General features: G+C 40.6%; 1 protein-coding gene across 2 annotated transcripts in view; it reads right to left on the reverse strand.

Moving 5' to 3' along the window:
* TACR1 (tachykinin receptor 1) overlaps window positions 1-20,837 on the reverse strand; it is a 150,443-nt gene extending 129,606 nt beyond the window's left edge. The window contains exons 1-2 of one of the 2 annotated variants that reach the window (XM_017947668.3): window positions 20,507-20,639; window positions 19,657-20,327 (exon numbers count right to left, since the gene is read on the reverse strand). In XM_017947668.3, coding sequence (XP_017803157.1) covers window positions 19,657-20,045 — 389 coding nt within the window. In that variant the 5' untranslated portion in view covers window positions 20,046-20,327; window positions 20,507-20,639. Of the gene's footprint in view, window positions 1-19,656 lie in introns of both variants that reach the window. The other variant, XM_017947667.3, reaches the window with a different exon arrangement.
* Between the last annotated feature and the right edge of the window lie 3,900 nt (window positions 20,838-24,737).

Raw genomic sequence — 24,737 nt, forward strand, 5'->3', positions numbered from 1 at the left:
TCTATTTCACATCTACTCCATCAGCAAATCCTTTGACTTTGCTTTCAAAATGTCTCCCAAATCTGATCTCTTTTCACCATGTCTACCACCAGACCCTGGTTTTAGCTACCATAATCTCTTCCTGGGGTCACCACAGGAGAGCTCCTAACTGGTCTGCCTGCTTCCACTTTTGTCCCCTACTGTCTATTTGCCACACATCAGCCAAATGATCTTTTAAAACTGTAGATAAGATAATGTCCCTTCCCTGCTAATGATCCTCATATTTCTTCTTATCATGCATAGAATGAAATCTAAGCTTATCCTGTGGTGGCAGAGACTTTTAATGCTCACTAAATATTCACAGGCTTGCCCACATTTTCCAGAGCCCTTGAAGTTGGGCCTGGTCATGTGACTAGCTCTTGCTAATGGATTGTGAAGAGAAGTGATGTGTATTGCTTCTGGACTGGGACAGGTTAAACCTCCTGTGCAATTCTCAGTTCTTTCATCCTTTAATGTAGCAACCAAGGAACTCAGGTTGAGATGGCTGAGCCATGTGATGGAAACAACCTTCAATCAAGTAATGTTTTCAGGGAGTTTCCCAGGACAGAAATTGTGCCTACAATAGAGTAGACTTAGAGAGAGTGATGAATAAGCTGAGTGATAAAGCCATTGAGATGTGGGGGTTTGCCTGTTACTCCAGCATATCATAGCCTGCCATGACTAATAATTGTGGTCTATATGGCCTTCTTCCCGCCTCTACCCTGACTCACTCCAATGCAACCACTCAGGCTTTATTGCCAATATCACTCCTGCTTTGAGGTCTTTTATTCTAGCCGTCCCTTCTACCTGGAAAGTCCTTCACTAAGATCATCACTTGGCAAGTTCCAGGTCTTTGTTCAAGTATCACCTCTTCAGAAAAGCCTTCTGCAATCTCCCTATTTTAAATAACTTCCTTCTACTTTCCAAGACTCTCTATCCTCTTACCCTTGTCAGTACTCAAAATTACGTATTTTATAGTTTATGGCTTGGTGTCTATCTCTCTAAATGGAGAATAAGGGCTTTTATTGTTCTTTGCTGTATCCTTAGAATCTAGAACAATACTGGCTTACAGTTGATGTGTGTATTAATTACATTAATGGCCCTAACTATTTATCCCTCTCTGTATACCTGCCCTTTTTTTTTTTTTTTTTTTTTTTTTTTTGAGACGGAGTCTCCCTCTATCCCCAGGCTGGAGTGCAGTGGCGCGATCTCGGCTCACTGCAAGCTCCGCCTCCCGGGTTCACGCCATTCCCCTGGCTCAGCCTCCCGAGTAGCTGGGACTACAGGCGCCCACCACCTCGCCCGGCTAGTTTTTTTTGTATTTTTTAGTAGAGACGGGGTTTCACCGTGTCAGCCAGGATGGTCTCGATCTCCTGACCTCGTGATCCGCCCGTCTCGGCCTCCCAAAGTGCTGGGATTACAGGCTTGAGCCACCGCGCCCGGCCATACTTGCCCTTTTCTATGAGCGTTTGCAGTTCTTGTCACTGACGAGGTAGAATATAGCTTCCCTACATTAAATCTGGTCTGGCTGTAGCACTTGCTTTGGCCAGTGGGAGGTATTAGATGTGGCACAAGCATAGACCTGAGAAGGTGCTTGCATGTGTCTGTGTGCCTTTTGCACTTTTCAAATCCAAAATTATCCTGCTGTGATGGGATAACCACGAGAGCATACCTTAGCTAGCCTGTGGAGGCATGAATGACACGTGGAGCAGAGCCAAGTGGCCCCAGTCAACCCTCCAGGGCCCAGATTAGATCAGTTGGCAGCTGGTTGGCCCCAGGCATGTGAGTGAGCCCAGGCAAGATTCAGACAAGCACAGCCCAAATTCACTGAGTGCTCCAAACTAATGAACTAAATAATTGTTCAGTGTATACTGCTGAGGTCATGTGGTTGTTTGTTACACAACATTATTGTGGCAATATATAACTGATACAGCAGAGGCTCAATAAATAACTGTTGAATTTCTGCAGGGGATATTGTAGACGTTTTACAGTGAATATGTAGATGCTCTTTTACAACCTGCTCCGTGTTCCTGATTTAACCATCTGTCCAGCAGTCTTCCAAGTTGGTAAGCTGGGAGAAGCTTTGACTTCTTCCACATTCTCATTTGTAATTCTTTACTCCCTTGCAAACATCTAATGGCCAAATAGATCATCCAATTCCACCCCCAAATCTCTGGAATCTTGTTTCCCTAGTCCCATGTTTTGAATAATATTTTGCCTCAATATCATAATAACTTCCTATTTGGAATCACTACCAATTATTTCTTCCCCACTCTACAACATTCTCCCACTTCTCTTAATTTTATTAGCCTCAAAAACGAATATGAATTTAAAAATTGAGGGGTCATTTTGAAAAATTTCTTTCCAAAATTTCCTTTAAAAACATCTAGAAAATAATTTAAAAAGAAAAAAAAAAGGAAATACAATCTGAGCAAGTTCAATAAGGGAAAAAAATAAAATAAAAAATGACAAAGAAAACATACTCCAGACCACAGGTTCTTAACTGTCTGATGTTAAAATTAATTTATCCTTCCCCATATAAAATGAGATATTAGAATTATTTTTAAAAACAATAGTGGATTTAACGTTATCCCTATGGTCATGTCACTCTCATTCATTTGTTCTTCTGAGTATGAAATAAATGGTGAATTCATAGTGTCAAATTCCAATAATACTCAGACTATCTGGTTGAACTCCAGCCTGCAGTGAGTTTCTGTTACTGAGGCTCCATTAATAGTTGGGTGGTAGTGAATTACCACAGTGCTTATAAGTTGTGATTTTATGTTTCTCCCCTTTTTGTTTTAATTTTATTCATGGATAAATTTTTAATGTAAGAGATGGAAAGTATAAATGAAAACTATTTGATCCTCCAAGGAGTCATGCTTCCTCCTGCCCAGGGTTTTCATAAATGCAGTTAACTTGTTTACAACTCTTTCCTCCCAACCTGACCTCACTCCTCTTAAATAGTTAAGACTATATTTGGTTACAAATAACAGAACATCTGTTTATCAAGTGCTCAAAGAACTAGAGGTTTAATTGCTTTTCTTAACAAGAAGCCCAGAGCTAGTCAGTTTAGAGCTGGTCTGAGGATCAGTGATGTACTCAAGGGAATTCCAGGTACTTTCTAACTTTCTAATCCTTAGCTTGGGCTGAGGATTAGGCAGGGCTTGTTCTCATAAATCAAACCTGGTGCTCTTCTCCAGGCCTCTCGCCTGTGTTTCAGACAGAAAGAAGGGGGAAAGCTAAGAGTGAAAAAGTATTTCTCCTTGTGGCTGTTGCCTTTTTATTCAGGAAGAGAAGCTCAACATAGGGACTTCTCCTGTATCCCCACTGCCCCAAAATTTGTCTCATGGCCTGTGCTCCGTGCAAGGAAGGCTTGGATGTGGACAGCATCACTAGTAGGGGACGGCAAAGGGGAGGCAACTGTAAATGGCTTGTATGTGGTCAATCTATAGCATCTGCCACAATGCCCACCCCTGACACTCTCACCCTGAACTCCTGCTCTTCCTTTAGATCTCAGCCCTGAACCATACTGACTGTGAATTTTCATATACAGCCATGTGCCACAGAACAATGTTTCAGTCAACAACAGACTGCGTATATGATGGTGGTTCCATGAGTTTATAATGGAGCTGAAAGATTGTTATTGCCTAGTGATGTCGTAGCACAATACACTACCTTTTCTGTGGGTTGGTATGTTTAGATAGACAAAAACTTGCCATTGTGTTACAAATTGCCTACAGTATTTAGTACAATTACATGCTGTATAGGTTTGTAGTCAAGGAGTAACAGGGTATTCCATATATAGCCTAAGTGTATTGTAGGTTGTACCATCTAGATTTGTGTAAGTTCTTACACATTGTTCATGATGTTTGCACAATGACAAAAGCACCCAGTGACACATTTCTCAGAATGTATCCCCACTGTTAAGCGATGTATTTCTGTACTCTTATAGCATTAATGTTCTTTACTAGCTCTTAAGACAGTTTATAGTTATACAATGATTTGAATAATCATTGGATTAATGTCTTATTAATACTAATTTCTCCCAATTGACTGTAAGCTCCTGGAGGGCAGAAATAGTGTTTGATTCTTGCTATTGTATCCCTGAAGCTCAGGTATATATGATGTAGGAGCTCTATAAATATTTAGATCTACATTTACAAGCATAAGGGTGTTCATAGAAGTGTCAGTAGAAGATAATAATAAAGCAAAGTCATGAGAAAAATAAAATGTGCCAAACTTGACTTGTATTAAAAATAGTGTTAGAAACCAATAACTTACACGCAATAAGAACACATTAGCAGCACAAAGTAAGATTTATTTCTATTTCTTCTTCAATAGTATCTACTTGCTTGTCTTACTTGTATAGTTTATGGGAAGGGAGGGCTTGGAAAAAATGAAACCCAATGTTTTAAAAGAAAAGTTAAATTTTTAAAAATTGCAACGTTTATCTATGTTTTTTCTCTAAAAAAGTTAATTATTGAGATCCTTAAATCAACAGCTATATTAATCACAGTCTTGTCAAATGTCTTACAAAATGCACAGCCAAGTGAAAAAGTCTGCATTGCTATACTTTGCTTATCTGTTACATTTCCCAGGGTGTTGTCAAAATCTATGCCCATGAGGATGTGTCTCCTCGGGAAACCATGTAGTATGCCAGTAAAAAGATGGAGCACCGAGGTTCTGCTCACTGAGAACCACTGCAGTCCTCCCTCCCCTGCTCTGCCCGGAGCTGGCGTTTGCCTTGATCACCCCAGAAAGGAGTACACAGCTGGGGTTCTTTCTCTGCGTTTATATCATTGTCTGGCAAAGCCCTTACGCTGAGGGGGTAAAAATGCTCAAACTACTGTGAAGACTCCATTCCCATTAGTTTTCTGTGTCAATAACGTATTGTGTTATTTCTTTTATTCTTTTGCCTCACCTGAAAGGCTCAGCAAAAGTCCTGTGCTACTGTGTGATGAGTAAACAGAGAAAAATAAGGAATTGATATTATTTAGGAAATTGGTTGGAAGAAAAGCTTCTCACTGAAGTTCACTTATTTCAGTCAACAGAATTTTAGAAAATACTTATTTCACTTATTCATGGCCTTAAATCTAAACTTGAAAAGACAGCATTAAAAGTTAAAGCTTATGTGAGTTGTATTTTATAGCAAAGATGCAAAACCGTAAGTGAAATGTTAGCAAGTAAATCTAGTAGTGTGTTAAAGGGACAAAGCACAAGATCAGGTATTGTTTATTCTAGGAGTTCTAGAACAGTTGAAGATTAGGAAAGTAGGCAATAGGAAAAAATGTATTGATAGATGCCAAAAACACAATTGGCAAATTAAATATCTAGATTTCATTAAATCTCTTAGTAAACTAGAAATTAAATGATGTAATTTTTAAAGGTCTGTCTTAAGCCGATGGGCAACATATTTAGCAATTATATTAAGAGAAACGTTACCATCACAGGTTAGAAAAAAGGTGCTTATGATCATGAGTTTTAATTAACTAGTTCTAAAAGATCTAATAAAAAAAGTAAAGGACACAGACACTAGATGTAAGATTAAAGATGACAATGATTTATAGATTATGCCATTATCTGAGGAAAACCTGAGAAAAAATAACAGAAAAATCATTAGAACTTCAATTGAATTGCGGGACTTATTAAGATAGCTAGTTTCAAAATAACCATTAAAAAATCAATAGCCTTCTAGTACACTAATAATAATCCATTAGAAAAAAAAAAAAGCCAAGGGGAAATATTGTATTTTCATTAGCAACCAAAAATGTTAAATTTATATTTATAATTTATATACAACCTATGTAGTAATATATATTAGCTTCTATATTATGCATTATGCAATATATAACAAAACTTTTTTAAAAATGTGTGGGATCTATAGAAGAAAAATGTAAAAACCTATAAAGCATGTTAAAAGTTTGACTACATGGACTATGCGTCATGTTCATACACTGAAAAAAACTTGATATGCTAATAATTCTTTCCAAAGCTAATTTCTAAATTTAATGCATCTATTGTATTTCCAGTAAAAATTTCAACATGACTTATCCATAGGGGTATTTTAGATTATGAATCCAGCATTTATCAGGAAGCATATATGCATGTTGATATGATTAAAGAAATTGTCAACAAAGTAGATAGATCAGAGAAAGCCTAAACATAAATAAAATTCATCGTAGGACAAAGTAATATTTCAAATCTGTAGGGAAATGATCAATCAATAAATGGTGTTTAAACAATAGGATAAACTTATATGGCATTTAAAAAAGAGGTAATCTAATTATATTAAATCATTGGAGTGGAATATTAAATAAGAACTTCTAAATTATGGAAGTATAGTAAATGAAATTATTTATGCATATTTGTCTACTTTTGAGCTGAGGAAGGTCTTTTTAAGCATAATAACAAAGGGAGAAAGCACGAAAGAAAAGGCAGATAGACATAACAACATAAAATAATATAAAATAATCACTGAAAAAGAAATGAACATTTTAACCTGAAATATAAAAACTTTTTGCCTCACATACCAGTCAAAAGGTTATAGCCTTTAATACAGCCTCAACATATAGTTTCTGCAATTCAATATGGAATTTAAAAAGTAAGATTTAAATTTAAAACTCTATTAATTCACAAATACAAAGGAATAACAAATATATTAAAATATATTCACTAGTAAGAAATGCAAACATAACTAACATTTTAATCTTTTAAATTGAAAAAGATTTTTGTAAAATTGTTAGGAATATGGATAAAGGAACACTCCAATATGTTGGCTCTATATATTCTGATTCATGCTGCAAGTTACTAAAGCTTTCTGAAGAGTGACTTAACAGAATGAAGCAAAAAAAGGCTAATACTCTGAACAAACAACTTTTCTTCTAAGAACTTATCCTAATAATCATCCATGTGTGCTAGTTTTGCTAAAACATATTGATGACAAATTATATATTGTAGCAAAATCTCAAAACATCCCCAGGGTTTAAGCATGAAGGATTATTTAAATTATGATACTTTGTAACCACTTGGCATGATCTTATAGAATAAAGTTTATTACATAAAATATTTCTTACTCTATTATGTAAAACAAAAATAAAATTGTATATGCTGTAGGACTATAATTATGAAGATTCTATGCATAGAAAGAAAGTCTTGGGCTGGGCACAGTAGCTCATGCCTGTAATTCTAGCACTTTGGGAGGCTGAGGTGGGCGGATCCCGAGGTCAAGAGATCAACACCATTCTGTCTAACATGGTGAAACTCTGTCTCTACTAAAAACACAAAAATTAGCTGGGTGTGGTGGCTCGCACCTGTAATTCCAGCTACTCAGGAGGCTGAGGCAGGAGAATTGCTTGAACCTGGGAGGAGGAGATTGCAGCGAGCTGAGATCATGCCATTGCACTCCACCCCGGGCAACAGAGCAAGACTCTGTCTCAAAAAAAAAAAAAAAAAAAAAAAAAAAAAGAAAGAAAAAAAAGAAAGTCATGGCTTGAAATAATTCCTAAGATTTGACAATAGTGGTGCTTGGGCAGCGAGATGAGTGTTGATTTTACATTTATTTTTCTTCAAAGTATTTTTTTGTAAGTTGCTAATTCTCTTTAATATGTAATATTTTACGATTTATTTATAATTTAACTATATTAAACTATAATTTAAACTAAAATGTGATCAGAAAAACATTGGAGTTGTGCAGGTAATATTCAACAGTAAGTTATTTTTCTTAAAAAAAGAAAAAAAGGTGGCTTAAGTTCTTACCTAAATGAACAGCCTCAAGAATCCTTTCAGGATCCTTCTGGACTCATCTGCTTAATCAGAATGTTAGTAATTTGCATTTTTTCTATTGCTGTACTCATCAACTGTTTTATATACAGCAGTTTTTGTTTTCATCTGTTTCATCTCCATTTTTCAGTCACTGACATTTATTGAAGCTGTGCTATTTTCAAAATGCTGAGGAAGGATTGGGAGGAAATGAAGCAAGGAATTTTTATCCAGGTGTAGACGGAAAAAAAGAAAGGAAAGATGCAGACAAAGAAAAAAGGATGAAAGCTTCCAGATGACGTGTGGGTCCAGACAGACCCTGGCAGAAAGCCCAGCTCTTGGAAAACTGGCCCTCACCCCAGGATTTGTAAACAGCACAAATTCAATGATGAAGATGCAGGAGAGGTGAAGAATCTGCTTTGGCCATCTCAGCAGCACTGCCCTGCTCCCCTTAACCCCAACCCACTGGACTGGCTGATAATATATTCTACAGTCCCTTCTTAATATCCTTCCAGGTTGTAAAGATATTATATATTTATCAAGACAATTAGTGACTTATAAGAAATCTGAAGAAGACGGAAGCAAATACCCAAACAGATGCAGAATTCACTAGCACCTCAGGGCAAAGGTAATTCCACCTGTGACAGGAAAAGGTCTTTCAATAGCAGGTTGACAGCTTGTGGTGACAGACCGCTCCCTTGCCCGCCCGCCAGTATCCTCCAGCAGATCCCTTGGTGGATACCTGGGACTATTTTTTGAAAGCCAAACTGTGGATACTTCTGTATTACCTAAACTCCAGCACCTCTTACATTCCATATTGGCACAGTTCCGAGGACTGTTTGTTTTAATTCTCTACAATCTTTCCTGTTCAAGGAGTAGGTGACTAGAATGAACACATTCCCGTTTTAAGATACAAATGGGACCTTGCAGGTAGAAAGACGTCCATATTGTTCGTACCTTAGTGTGATTTTAATTAGCTGCTCTTCTCTTGGTTCAACTCAGCTTACTAAATTGAATTGGCTATGAAGGGAATGGAGCAGTAATTTGGGATCCTGCATTTGTAAGGCAGGATTGGGGAGCACCTCAATGCAGACTCTAGCTGGTTATAGCATTATTGGAGGGAAACCATCAAAAACGAAGGGGATAGTATTTGTGCCTTCTTTGCATTCTGCCTGAAGTCTTAGGATGCCAGTGTCCTAACTGGATCATTGAAAACCTATGATGGCTTTGATTTGGCAGGTAATCTAGCTGAATCTTTAACACATTGACTTCCAGACCCCTCATCATTCTAGCTGGGAAGAGAAAAGAACTTCAGGAACAAATTTAAAAAATGGAATTTGTTAAATGATGAAAATTTCAGTGAAGTTTTCTTTTATCTTCCTAGTTCATGTTTGAAGAGCCCAGCTAAGTTGTTGAGCTAACTCGTATTTCAAGCTCGGGGCTGCATTCATTTTGGTTCCCATCACGAATTCTAAAGGCATTTGAATGTTCCCCTTGGCTCGCTGGGACTATTTAGAAGAGTCTCTCAGTTGTTTGTAGGGTTTTCTTTTGTTTAAACATTTTCAGAGTCAGACAAATTCTTTTATGAAAACATATTAACTATTCAAGTGGATGTTTCTCCACAGTAAAATAAAATTAGTAAATCATACAAAGTGGGTATTTAAGCTGATGCTCCTAATCTCCTCACATGCCACTCAATGTGCACATGAGGGTTTTAAAAATTAGTGTCTCAATTATATTCTATGATAGAGAGAACAGAGGTGTTGCTAGCATGACTGCTCAGCACCCTCCCCTCATGAGCTCAGGCAGCTGTGTGATTTGTGAAGGTGGCTGCCCATCAGTCCATCTGTGGCTTAGGGCACTGGGATAAGCTGTAAAGGCAGAGTATCACTGCAGATTATTTTTTATTATCTGAAATAATGGCAATAAAGTGGAAGGGAAAGTGAAGAAACCCAGCACTCCTAGAGCTATGAAAAAGCCATAAGGCTCTGGCCTGAAGGAGAAACCCAGTTAATCTAAAGAAGGAATCTCTAATCATCCAGTTGAAGGATTCAAGGGTACTAGGTGGTTTTCAGGCTCCAGGAAGAAGGTCCCTGCCACTGACGACCTCATGCCAAGAGACAAGAAAGCTGCTATGTAGACCTTCTTTTTATAAGAGTACAGGTTGGAACCATACTGAGAGCCTGGTTTTGTTAAACCCAACACATACTATCCTATTTTTGATGATTTATGTGGGTAAATAGGATACACCCAGAAAAAATCTGGCACATATTTTTCATGATCTCAAAATCTCAAAAAGGCAACTTCAGGACAAGGTCTTGTGGTGATTCTTTTTTCTTTTTGGTCATTTTTTTTCATGTCAATAGAAAGGTAAAACGAAGGATGTAGTTAACTTTGATAGGGTAGATAAAGGACGCAAACTAGGGGTGGGGTGAGGCGGTGCATGATTCCATCTGTGTGAATCAGTTAAGGATTTACACTGGAACTACAAAACTTCCATTCCAGTGGAAAAGCATGAGTGGACTCTGTAGGCACCAGGCAGGCAGAGCTCCACCATGAGTAGGGGCTCAGGTATTGGGATGCAGCTCTGGGCAAGACCCCTGTGAGGCATAGCCAGATTTGGGTCTCCAACTAAACCCCTGATTCCAGAACCTTGGCTGCCTCTTACAGAGAAGATGATTCTGCCACTTTTGTTTGTATGACTTCGTAACCCTAAGAAGACATTTTAAAAAAGTAAGTAGGCAATAAAGAAATGGTACTTCTACGTAAGTAGTGCATGTGTAGTAGTGAGTTCTGTGATCGATACACGTTCCTTTGTATGTGATTTGCTTTTAAGATGTTGGAAATGAGAATCTGATATATTAGAGAATTTGACTTACAAGATTTGCAATTTTAATTGTAACACCTAGGAGGATTTAACGAATTAATTTTGTAGTCAATGTTTGGATGCTCAGGAGAACCTGAATTTATCCGTTTAATTCTCAGGAGGTTGAAATGCTTTAAGATAATTTGCATGCTAAATTTAGAAGTTTTGATTTATTAGTCTTACAAGAGCTAAGTAAGTCCTGCGAAAGATTTTGTTTCTTCTGTTTGTAAGTCTTCCTGTTAGGGATTTTAAGATTTTAACAAAGCCAGATGTATCAAATTTGTGAGTATAGTTTGAAATGCTTAGAGGAATTTAATTAATCAAGTTTATAAATACTGTTTACATTTTAAAAGATTATTTGATTTGTTAAGCTTATAAAAATTGTGACTAACAAAAATATGTGAGGTTGACTTGATTAAGTTTGAAAATTGTGTTCAAATATTTAATTGGAAGTATTCTGTCTCATGTTTAACAATTTATTGAGCTTTAGTCAAAGAACAAAGGCAAATGAATGTTTCATACTTTAACACACACAAACTAGATTTATAAGAAAACTTCCATGATTTATAAAATATGTTCAAAGGCTAAAAACACTCTAACTTCAACAAATTGAATATCAGTTAAAACTTACACAGCTGTAAGAGCTTTTTGCAATGAATGCATTTTCATTCAGATATTAAACAATGATGCTCACTCCATATAAGCGTGGTGACTTTGCGACATAAAGGATTGGAAATGAATGTTTAGGGGATGGTATAAAAGAAAACATTTGGGTTTTTTGGACCATGATATACAACTGGTAGATTGTGTGTACATTTCCAAAGATGGAAAGAATGCTGAAAAGCATTTAGCAAGAGATTTGCTGACCCAGTCAGGACAGTTTTAAACTACCATCTTTAGGGGGAAGAACATAAGTGTTTACCCTGTAGCTATTGTACTTGATGTAGAAGGAATCCAGGAGGAGGCTGAGACAAGAATGGACTTGTATAATGGATATGATTGTTTGTCACAGTTTACTAGAGAGCATAATATTAATTACTATTAACTGATATTTTAGAGGACGTCAGGCAATAAGTTAGAGGCTTTTCAAATCTTTCCCTCTCTCCTTGCAACAGTATTCTACAAGGTAAGTTTCATTATATCCATTTTATCAGTTGAGGAAACTGGGGGCCCAGATAGGTTAAATACCTTGCATATGTACACACAGTTAGTAAGTGGTAGAACCAGCACTGGAACCCATCACCTGGGTTCTTGCTTAACCATTCTACTGCCAAAGGCTAGGAGTAAGGTTATTAAAGGGCATGCTCATACAAAGGACATGAAAGGCACTCAACAGGGAATCCCAAATATTAAACATAGTGATAAAGCTGAATTGGAAAGTAGATTAAGAACTATACAAGAGAAGGGCAGGAGATGAGGCCTAGGGCTGCTTAGACAAGTTTCCTTGAGCAGTTCATATGCTGCGTTAAAACGCATGCTGATGAGTATGCCTCCAGGCCATCATTAAAGCACCTCTTCATCCTTGGTACTCCTCATCCAGACAGCCTCATATTTCCCCTTCCACTGAGGTGGAATTGAAGTCTCTCAAGGTGGCAAGAGGGAAGTTTGGGGCAATGTAAGCCAGTTGCCCTGTCTGTCTCACATACATAGGACCTCACATGCACCACTGCATGCTGGAATTTTCGTGTGTCTATGGTATTTTAATATGGTGTGAACAATCAGACAACTACTGTGGATGCAGGAGTTGGAGGGCTGGGTGGAGGGTAGGTTTCTGCTGGTTTCACCTCAGCAAGGACAAGTAAAGGGGAGAGTGCACCTGCTGCTAGTGGGGGGTGTTAGAGAAAAATCCAGGGGGTTGACAGCAGTTAGGCCAGGGAAGAACCCATAAAATGGAGGAGGTGCTTATACTTTTCATCTCTCTGAGCTTCCGGTATGCCTGAGTAGACTGGAGGTAGGATGGAAGTGATAAGCACTTCCTCCAATTGGAAGTCTTTTCCTGGGGCACAATACCTGTTGAGGGTGGCAAGGTGTGGGTCAGGTGTCCTGTGAGGCTCAGTCAACTGGAGTGTGGAAGAGGTAAGTGTGAGTTAGAAGCCATGGTTATTCTAGAACAGGGGATTCTGAATCAAAAGCGTTCTATTTTGTAACAAACCTTTATGGTAAGCAGAAATTTGGCCTAGTTTTTCTTTTGCATCAAGGCATAGCATCATAAGTGTGCTGTACGGTCTGCCTGAGGCATGGGGTCTGGTTTTCAGATTTTGGCTGATGTGTGCAGAAGAGAAGCATGGCCAGTTTGCTCATGAAGTACACATTTTAATGAGTACCTACTCCGTGCCAGGCACTTGGATAGGTGCTGGGAACAGGAAACCAAATAAGGGATCCCTGTTTTCATGGATCTTGCAGTCTAGTGAGCAGGGAGTGTGGGAGAGATAGACAAGGTACAGACATTTGCAACACCATGGGATAAATGCTGTGGAAATATAAGGACACTTCAGCTAGACTTGCAGGTCAAGGGCAGCATCTTAGTATAAGCACTAAGCTAAGTCAAAGAGGACACAAGGTCACCAGGGAGGATGCCAGTCCAAGGTGTCTAGGTGGTCCTAGACAGAGTGATGGTAGTAAGGTAGCTCCGTTCTGGTCATCTCCTTTTAAGAGGACCATTAACAAATGGAAATAACCAGTAGAGACTAATGATGATGTAAAGTTGGAGGAACCAGAGACAGTTAACCAGAGTTGGGGATACTTCAAGATAAATAGAAGCTTAATATCTTATCCTTATACTTATACTTACTGGAAAGCCTGCTACATGGAAGAGGTCTGAGACAAGTAGGAGCAGTCTAAAACCAAAGAGGCAGATTTCATTTTAAGGAAAGGAATAATTTTGTGATGATTTAATAATTTATTGAATTTAACAAATGGAAAAAACTGAGTAGAATATTTAAGCAGAGTTTGGTACTTTTATAATGGCCCTGTTTGGAAAGTTGTGGGGTTGAACTTTTATTTAGGTGGAATATTGTCAATTTTCCTCAAAATATTGCCTCTAATATTTTCTCTTGTGTGATAGGACTCTTACATTGCTTTTCTGCCTCCAATGACAGTTTTACTTAAATAAGTTATCATCCAAAAGCCACCAAGTGCAAGAACATGTAGGCAGATGTCTAAGGCACACAAAAGTAAATTGCATAGGTCTCCAAGCTCTGAGGGGTTGGAGAGTGGGAGGACAATGCTAAAAGAAATTGTTTCTAATCGCTCTTCCAGGTTGAAACAGAATCCTCATTGGCATCATGAGGATTAAATGAGATAATGGACTGGAGGGACCATAAGTAAAAGGTATCATTATCAATTTTATTAACATAAAACTTCCTTTCTAGTTTCTAAATGATGGATATTAATAAATTATTATGAGTATTCCCAATCCGGCGTTCTTGAAATTAATTAAAAAACAAAACTCCACATTCATTTCCCTGTGCCTTGCTGCCCCTCTTCCTCTTTGTCCTTTTCTTCCTCTTCTTTCTCTTCATTCTCTTTCATTCTGTCTCCTCCTTCTCTTTTCTCTCCCCTCCCTCCTCTCTCCCCTATTGCCCTCCCTCTCCTTCTGCTTCTCTTTTTACCAGGAAGTCTTTCCTATATTCCCAAGGGTAGTTCTTTGCTCTAACTCTGCTCTCTCTGCATGGCATTGATTGCATTGGGTTATATGCTGTTTATGACCTTGTTACACTCCAGAGACTGAGATCACAATGGCAAAGTCACGTCTTACTGCCTCAGAATATGGCACACAGTAAGTGCTCAATAGTGGTTTGATGGATGGATGGATGGATGAGTGAGGAGAAAGGCCATTCCCTTCACTGCCTTCTAATTTTATTTCCTCTTACCATTCTGTGCTGATACTGTCTCTTTGATCCCTAGCTTTTCATTCTCTCCCACCTCACTTCTCAAGTTTCTTTTCAGGTATTCCAACTAATCATTATACTTTAGCATTAAATTCAACATAGAGTATTCTCATTTTCTTCCAAGCAGCTCCTCAATTCATTCCCTGATTCACCTGTGAATTCACTTCAGTTGAATCAGTCTGTCATTGACCCGAGGCACTTTGCAACATTTGACTTCCATGCTTCTGTCATACAGCTTCTTCTACCTGAAATGTCATCTCTTTTTTTTTTATCATCTTCTCTAAAAATCTTATCTAATCATCAAGGCCCAACTCAATTGCCCTGTCTTGAGGTCTTTCTTGATCTTTCGTCACTGCTGGGCAAGATGTCCCTCCTCTTGTCTCCTATAGAATATAACTGTACAACCCATATTAAACATTTTACTTAATACCTTATATTTTAGTTACCTCTAAATCAGTCTTATTTGCCCTCATATATAGCCCTTTGAGGGAAGAAACAAGGCTGTGAGTTAGGAAACATCACCTTACCTTGATGGCATCAACTCTGAATAGCTTTGTCTAAGTTTGATGGTGTTTCTGTCTCATGATCCTCATTCTAATTCAGCAACAATAATAGTAACAGCGTCTTGTGCTTTTACTACGTGCTTTTATGTTGAGAATTATTCTTTATTTGCGTCGAATTCAAACAATGATTTCTTCCAGTTTCTTTAAAAAGTAACACCCTTGACCATTCAGGACACTGCAGGCTCCCAGGAGTCGGGAGAGAGTGTGGCGAATGTAATGGAGCAGCTTCAGAGAGGAGGTGGGCATTGAACCTCCTGAGGAAAGGTCCTGAAATCTAAATGACCCATCTAAGAATTAACAAACTCCATTTTGATCCACATCAGTGCTGACATTGGAAAAGACAGGGCCAGTTGTGGCCAATGAGCTTCTAGTGAATGGCCATTCACAGCATTACAGCAGTGCATGGTAATGGGTTTCCAGGGATATCTGAATTAGTGCAAAGGATCCTGGAATTTAATTCCCCCTCCAGGTGGGGTGAGGAAAGACTGCTCTGAGATAAACAATGAGATTGCAGTTCAGCCAACAAGGTAAAGTTCAAGGACAGACTGCAGGTCTAATAGAGACCTGGAAAGCAGGATATTTAAATCGGTAGCTGAGTATGGCTGCGACACAGTGTATAGAACCAGAGTTCAGTGGACAAAATTTTTGTGATTTATGCATGTTTTTGTTCTAGGTTCCTCTTTTACATTATCAGCTCTCTCAGAGAACTCAATGCCTCTTTTGCCTTCAATCATTACTCTCTCTGGGTAACTATATGTTTTGGTCTCAGAGAGACCATCTCTATTTGGAGTCTGAGTGAGCAACTGTTACCTTTCATTTTGCTGAAATTATACTTGCCCTACCAGGTAGAGAAGCAGTGATACCAGGTCAGTGCTTGTCTGAACCTGCCTGTTGCTCCTGTTGTTATGTGCACGGTTTCAAATCAGGTTATCTGCTGCCTATTACCCAGTTCCCTGCAGGGCTTAGGGATTGCCTCCCTTCCACTATTCCCTTCTTAGATTCTGCTCCACAGTACTTGCCAGAGCATCATAATAGAACCAGTAATTGTCACCAACTCCTGAAGGGGGGGGGGGGGGGAGGGAGGAGGGGGGGGGGGGGGGGGGAGTCATCACCTCTCTGTGTCCCCCATTTTCAAATTTCATGAAACATCACACATACCTTTTAGTTTTATAGTTGTAAGGAATTTTTAAATTCTAAGAGAAATTATAGTTTCAGTAGCTAAAATCCCTGGTATTTGTTGGAGTTTACATAGAGGTAAACCTGATCTTATTTAGCTATACTTGTCTCTAAAACATTTTTAAATTCTAGGTAACCACTACCTTCAAAAAACTAAAATTCTTTCTAACGGAGATATTTCTTCCCTCCTCTCCTCTCCTATCCCCTTCCCATTTCCCGCTTTTCTTCCCTCTCCTCTCCTTCTCCTCTCTTCCTGTCCTTTCCCCCCTCCCTTTATTCCCTTCCCTGCCCCTATCCCACCATTTGTAGAAAGACTACAGGAAACATTTAAATTAGTATTGCAATCTGCAGCTGAAGTTTTTTCTCTGCATATATCTTGGTTCTAACAGGGAATTTGGCAAAGTTAGTTTGACCCAACGATTCCTTTAAAAATTCTTTAAAATGAGAAGATATAGCTTTTTAAAAAATTCATTTTATTTGATATAGTAATTCTACTTATTGGGATCTATCCTAAGAAAATAATTTAGAAGGCAAAACAAAGTTATCACATATAAATATTCCTTAGATTATTAATTATAATCACAAAAATCTAGAAATGAACTAAATACACAATAGTAGAGAAATGACTACATAAATAATAATAGCATATTCACATAATAGAATAGTATGAAGCCATTAAGATTATGTTTCTGAAAACTTTTGAATAACACAGGAAGGTGTTATTAATGTCTTTCATTAATACCAATGGAAAAATGTAGGCTAAAAAATTATATAGAATCTAACCTCAATTATGTAGTGTAATAGTCATAAAAGAGAAATTCAAATATTAGCAGGTGTTGTTTGTGGTCGGTTAGGTAAGGGGGATTGGATTTTTGTGCTCTTCGTATTTCCTGAGTCTTCTGCAGTGAACAGGTTTAATTTTACAATCAGGAAAACCACATTGCTGTTATTTTTAAAGACTTGATTCAAAGATTGTCTGTTAAAAATTCAAGGAATATACAAACAGCTGATTTACTATTTCCTCTTAGTCTGCATTTCCATGCTGGAGAAAGGAGAGATAACTTACAGGGAGAGGACTTAAATCCTCCTTTCTTTCCAGGAGAGAATGGATGACCACACATGTAGGAAATACATTCACTGGAAGGCCTGAGGGGATGAGTTTATAGTGTGCTCACCAGGCTAAGCAAGGAAAAACAGAAAGAGCACTTGGCAGACATGGAGACAGAGACCTGAAGTCTCATCCCTAATTCTACCTTGAACTCTAATCTTAGGCATGCCATTGATAACCTCCCTGGACTGTATCTGTATGTTGGAAACATGGTGACATTCCCTGTTGCTGTCATTTCCTAAAGCTCTGGCATCTGAGAACTTTTGATCTCACTGAGCAGGTATCACAGAGGGTCAGGGCTCTGCGATGGTTTACTTGGAGAAAAACAACAATGGAGCTGAAATCTGGCTCCCTGCCCGATCCGCTGTGCGGACTCTGACTCTTATCCCCACCCCTAACCTTCTAAGTTCCAGAGGAAAGATCAGGGCTGCAGAACATGTTTCTGTGTAAGCCAAAAGGAGAGAGCTGTCTGCTGGTGCTCCATCAGCTACTGAAAGCTCCAGCTCACACTGACTGACAGGTCTTCCTAGAGTTTGTGCAAAGCCCCAGTGCAGAAAAAACAAACAACCCCCTCCCCAAAAAAACTTCCCCCCTAATTTAGGGGGCATCAAGAGAGTGTGTGAAAGGCTGAAATAGCATCAGGTTTCACTACCCAGATATTCACTTATATATCATGCTATTGACTTTTTTAAGTTTAAGGAAGTTGTCATGAGATTAAAGGAGCATGTCAATGCAGAAAGATTTACAAGTGTACCTCACTTTCAGCAAACTGAATATCTGAAAATCAGTGTAGTACAAAAGATAAATTTGCAAAATAATTCATTTCACTCCCACTTTGAGTAATTGGTTTACCATCTACATTTAAAACATACACTGATTTTCCACAATCTGTTTTACATAAAACATAGTAAGCACATAGGAGCTGCATATAGAGAGATGTACATGGAACTAGCAAATCAGTATTAGGACACCACTGCAAAGGATGGAAATGAAGATTGCCCTGATTTTAAAAGTGTTCATTGACTACAGGAGCTAAAAAAGGCTTCTAATAAATTGCAAGTTATAAACAATCTTTATGCAAAGAGGGTTAATAGTTTGGAATTTTTTTTTTTTTGGAAGTTTTGTCTTAGCTCCTTCTTTGAGTTTCTCACATTCAGTTATCTCAGGAAGGACATCAAAAGAATCCATTTTAAAATCACAGCGGTAGGTGTTTTAAACACACTTTCACATCCCAGGTAAACATTTAACACCTGTGCACACATAGACATACACATTGGAGACCTAAGATACTCACAAAGGAGACAATACCAATAGAGCTGTGCTACAATAATCAATTTTCCATCATGTTACCTGAAGAGCCATTTATTCCAGAATACCAGCCCCAGTGTTTGAAATGCCAACCTTTTCACTTTCAATCAGCTTCGGGAACCCTAACCTGTTGGTTGCAGGAACGGAAGAGCTCTCAAATGCCTTTGCCAAGCATGTTTCTCTGTGGATAGAGACAGGCTAAATACGTAACTTTTACATTGTAGGAGAAATTTAGAACACCTCTTGGATAAGTTCCCTGGATCCCTATCTGTGGAGTTTCTTAAGGATAACATAGTTGTCTCTCATTCCTGAATAAGAATTCCTAGCATTATAGAGTAAACTGAATTAGAATTCTGAGTATCTTATAATACTGATGAAATGCAATTTCACATTAAAAAAAAAAACAAAAAACAAAAAAACCAACCAACCAACCAAACAACAACAACAAAAAACTGGAGAGTTGCAGTGGGAGCAGAAAGTTCTAGAATCCTCTAGGTGTACTTAAAACATGAAGGCAACAAGAGGCTGTCTGATAGAATAATAGGCCGGGAGGAATTTACAAAGCCCCATCCAGGGTCTAGTCCTTTGACCAAGCCCTAGGTATTGTTTGCAGCCTGCAAGGGTAAAGGGGAGAAGGAATATATGAAAAGGAGCAAAGCAGAAGTTGAAAGTGTCAGGAAGATGAGTGGAGAAGAGATGAAGAAAGGGGAGTTAAATGAAGAAAAGGGGGATGTGTGTTGAAAGGAAGAGAGATTAGTGATGGGTAAAAAAGAGTAGAAAAAATGTTAAAATAGATAAGATGAAGTTCCCATCAACAACTGACTCAGTTGATATCAGCAAAAAAACCCTCAGAGCATGGGTGGCCAACCTTCCCCTTGACCCATACCCCATCCAGCCCCAAACCTCATAGCAATGCCATGGTTCTCTATGAGCACTTTCTCGCCTTTTCACAAAGGCTAATCTCACCTATCAAAGGCCACAGCCGTCATGGAGTAGATACTGGCGAAGACAGCAGCGATGGGGAAGAAGTTGTGGAACTTGCAGTAGAACAGGCCGTAGTACCATTCGTTGTGGACAGCATAGGTGAAGTTCACCACTGTATTGAATGCAGCCATGGAGGCCTCCGCGAAGGCCAGGTTCACCAGAAAATAATTGGTCACTGTCCTCATTCTTTTGTGGGCTAAGATGATCCACATCACTACCACGTTGCCCACCACAGAGGTCACCACAATGACCGTATAGGCAGCTGCCCAAAGGACAATTTGCCAGGCTGGTTGCACGAACTGATTGGGTTCCGAGGTGTTAGTGGAGATGTTTGGGGAGAGGTCTGAGTCCACCGGGAGGACGTTATCCATTTCGAAGCTAGGCGGTAAAACCTTACTATCTGTACGCAACCCCCCTCTGTAGCAGAGTCCTGTGGCTGGCACCTGGGGCTCAGGGTCCTGCTGAAGTCGGACAGGAGGGTGGGAGGCTCTTTCTGGGCAGCACTCTTTTTGAAAGCTGAACTGGCGCTCAGAATATAAACGCTTCTGGATGCGCTGCCTGCCTGCCCGCGGTGGCTCTGAATTCCTCCACTTTCAAGCTGCAGGAGCCATTTGAGTTCAGAAGTCTGGAGACAGCATCTCTCTTGCGTTAAACTGAAAAAGGGAAAGAAATTCCACCGGTCATGGTTCTAAGAAGCAAGAGATCCCTGCCTTTATGATTTATGCACCTGCTGCTCCCTGCAACTCCTATTTCCCCTTCCTCCGCCGGGAAAGGCAAAGCCCTGTGCTACGTGAGGACTTAGGAGCGAAGTGGGGGCCCATTGCAGCGCGACCTGTAAAAGTTCTGAGCCTATGGTCAGGATTCTGGAGCTCCGTGTCCAGTTGGAGATTTTTCCTTCGCTTTTGCTGCCGCTGCCGCCGCCTGCAGTTTCGCGGGCACCTCTCGGTTCGGGTTGCTCAGCTCGGCAGTTAGCTGCGCACGAGGCTTTTATAACCCGCTGCAGAGACGTCACTGGGAAGGGGCAGTACCTGGGCTGCGTACTCGCCAGTCCCGGTGCGCAGCGCGGCAGCTGCGCCAGCTGTTGACAACTGTCTCATTCCACCGCCGCAGCTACCACGCCTTTTGCTGCTTGCTACTTGCCGTGGGAGTCTGCGAGCCGGGAGCCCCACGCACTCCGCGAGGGGGCAGTAGGTGGCTTGGAAGTAACTGAGACAGATGTGGTCCGCAGCTGGAATCGTCGTTTCACTAGGGGTGCTGGGAGGAAGGAAAGATTTGGGAAACAGCTGGAGTGCAGGACAATCAGCTTCCAGGGAGGGAAGCCCAGAGCCCTGCGACAGCTCTGCAGAGGCGGCCTGCCTGTGGCAATGGGAAACGGGCAAGTGTGGGGGCGATGTGCCAGCGCCGCGCGCCGGGCCGCGCTCCAGCTACCGAGAAACCCGAGGCGACTCCCTGGTCCAGGTGTCCCGAAAACAACTTTCCTGAGACTGTGTTTAGGAAACACCCCCACGAAATATCTAGCTCCATTTCCTGGCGAGCTGATTCACCTGGGAAGTGACAGACTCTAAGCTTTGAGGACACTTTCCTCAGCCCCCCTGTTGACTGGGCCCCTCGTTCCAGGAGAAGCTCCATTGGAGCCCTCCACCTGACCCCTCTGGATGAGCCTCTGCTCAAGCACTGGGGACAGGGCTGAGCTCCCTGCGAAGCTTGTTGAGTGCAGAAGCCACACTCATAGGCAGCTTGTCGCTCAGACGCGCGGCTCTGGGCTCTCCGCCAGCACCCACTGCGGCGCTGCGTTTGCCTCCCGGGGACCTGGCAGCCTCCGCCTCCGCGCCTGCCAAGCCTGCAGGCCAGGGCCGGGCCCGAGGTGGCTTCGGTGGTCCTTCTCCCTGTTCCCCTTCCAGGTTTGCATAGGGGCTGGAGGACGGGTCAGCCCGCCTTCTCTCCCCACCTCCATCCTGCCCTGCCCTCTCGTGACTTTGAGGCCTCGTATCCCAGTCCAAGACCATTTCAAACGGTAGAACTGGGGCCAGACACTTGGAGGAGGCAGGGGAAAGACTCGCCAGTCCGTATGAACCCTTTTGGAGAAGCCAAGATGGAATGAGCTCCGCAGCGTGTTCCCGCCAGACTGTTGCAGGCCTTTCGAGTTCCGCAGAAAACTGAACCCCGGGAGTCCTCAGGGCGCCATCTACCCCTGTGCCCTGCCCCCTCCTTTCACTGCGGGGACTCGCAGCTGTGGGACGCGAGCGCGGACCGGCAGTAAACACTTGTCGCAGGTTGGAGTTGGCTCCGGCCCGCGCCCGCCCAGGAGCGGCGTTTACGCATCCGTACCGCTAGCGCTCAAACCATCTCTTGGGAAGCGCTTTAAGGCTGGGAAATGTACCGCACCCTTATGCTGGGCAAAAATTGGATCCCACGCCGGGGAGGGGAATCTGCTGGTTCACTCTGTTTTTTTCGGAGCCTGGGATTTTAGCGTATATAGGAACCGCACATTGCTTTGCCAGGTTCTCCCACGCACCCGTAAACACTGCATAGAAAACTCCAGAGATGCCTTGAAGAGAGCAGCGTCCCTTTATTTAGAGCGGCTGCGCAGGAGGGCTTTGTGGAAGGGAATGCCTCCTCCACCTTGGATCTCTCCTTGAGGCTTCCACCGTCTCAAAGAGCTGACAGAGAGAGGGAGGAGAAGGGAGAGAGGGAAGGGGATGCGGGGGGAGAGAGAGGTTGGCAGGGGGGAGGGGAAAGCTTCTCTATCTTTAATTTTCCTTCTAAACTGTTTAAAATTATCTTTTCTTCTTTCTCCCTGTCCAACAGAGCCAGGCTGACGTTTTCAAAAGGAACTTTACTCAGTGGTTAGGGGAGAACAAGAAAGCTAATTGAATAAAATCTAAATATGTAGTATGTAATAAGAGCTAAATATAAAATGAATATGAAATAGCTAAAAAGTAAACATTAATCCATTTATCCTCCATTAGTACAGCAAGTTGATATTTTGAAGCAGGTACTGTGCTGGGCACTGGGGCTGGGGATGAACGAGCACTTACAGGATGGTGAAGGAGAAAGGAGAAGCAATTAACTATACAAAACGGGCGGTATTGTGATAACCAAAGGTATTAAGCCCTGAGTGAGAAGAGAAGAGGGAGGCCACCTAACCTAAACAATGAGGGGTATCCGTACAGATGGAAGAAAATTTCATCCATGAAGAAGCGTGAAGAATGAGTTAGGATGGGAAGAGGTTGAGGGTGGAAAAAAGGCGAATATTTCAGGCAGAAGTTTTATAAATCAAACCTCGTCACTCTGCTTAAAGTCCCACAATGACTGCCCGCCTGTCAGCCTGCCGGCACGGGGTGGCATCAGGGGTTCTTCTCCCTGCTCACCTTCCAGGTTTGCATAGGGACTGCAACGCAGGTCAGCCCGCCTTCTCTCCCTGCCTCCATCCTGCCTAGCCGTTGGCTAACTTTGAGGCTACGTATGCCTGTCCAAGGCCACCTCGAATGGTGGAACTGGTGCCAGGCACTGGGACACCTACATTCCTTGCCCTGGCCTTCAACTCTGGTGTGTTGATGAGTCTGGCTTGGAGTTGCTTTTCTTTCTACTCTGGGATTTTCATGGCTGGTAGCCATCTTAGGAATCCATATGACTGCTAAAGTTAGTTTCTCTTCTAAAAAAAAAAAAAAAATGCATATTCATGATGGGTTCACAATTGAAGGAAAAAAAGCCTCAGCTATACAGTAGCAGAAGTTGTTTTTGGTTCATACCCATGATATGAGGAGACACCTTATCTAGCGTCACCCATCTATAAAGTAATGAATTTTCCCCCTACAACTTTGCACAAATGTATAGACAAAATTCTACACATGCTATTTCCCTCCAAGAGCCGATATTCTTGTTTTCTTATCCTTTTCCCCCCTTGGTTCCTCTTTTCACTGAACATCTTCCTTGACACTCAACACAGGATCATCCGTCTTAAAGTAAACCATCTTAAAGTAAACCCTCTTAACAGTGTAGTGTAAATCCTTCCTTATTCCAGACTCTTTAATACTATCTAGATGGAAATACAAACATACATAATATTCACACATGTAAATGCAAATATAGGGCTTTCATTGTTGTCTGTATTTTGTTTTTTCCACTCTAAACTTTGCCCAACTGTTTCGGAGTCAACAGGTACAGATTTAACTCATTTTTCAGTGGCTAAATATTACTTCTATGTTATGGATACACCATAATTTATATATTCAATTCCCTATTCATGAAAATTAACTTTGTTTCCAGTTTTTGTCACTAAAGGCAATGTAACAATAAACATTCTCTGCATCTTGGTGTTTTCTTTCTATGGGGGTAGATTCAAAGTGGAATTGCTGGGAAGTAGATTATATTTATATTCCTATGCATATATGTATATATGTTGTGAGTTTCTATTTATGTTTGTTTATTTTTTAAAAGTTTTAAAGTTTTGTTTCTTTGAATTATTTACTATATTTTGTACAAATAACTAAGAGTCTATACTGACTTCATATATTACTTTTTAAAGCAAAAACATGAATTATTTGCAATTTGCCCATATATTTGCACATACACAGATACCAGCATGGTTTTTAAAAGACTTTTATTTTGGGTTCAGGAGTAACATGTGTAGGTTTGTTATATAGATAAACTGTGGGTCACAGGGGTTTGGTGGACAGGTTATTCTGTCACCCGGGTAATAAGCATAGTACCTGATGGGTAGTTTTTTGATCCTCACCCTCCTCCCGCCCTCCATCCACAAGTAGGCCCTAGTGTCTGTTGTCCTTTCTATGTGTCCATATGTACTCAGCGTTTAGCTCTCACTTCTAAGTGAGAATATGCAGTATTTTGTTTTCTGTTCCTGCTTCAGTTTGCTTAGAATAATGGCCTCCATGTTGCTGCAAAGGACATGATCTTCTTCTTTTTTATGGCCGTGTAGTATTCCATTTACATGTATATATTACCACATTTATATATGTGGTACATACACAAATACGTGCCACATTTTCTTTATGCAATGTACCATTCATGGGCATTTAGGTTGATTCCATGTCTTTTCTATT

The sequence above is a fragment of the Papio anubis genome, chromosome 14 (assembly GCF_008728515.1).
Source record: "Papio anubis isolate 15944 chromosome 14, Panubis1.0, whole genome shotgun sequence".
NCBI classification, from domain to species: domain Eukaryota; kingdom Metazoa; phylum Chordata; class Mammalia; order Primates; family Cercopithecidae; genus Papio; species Papio anubis.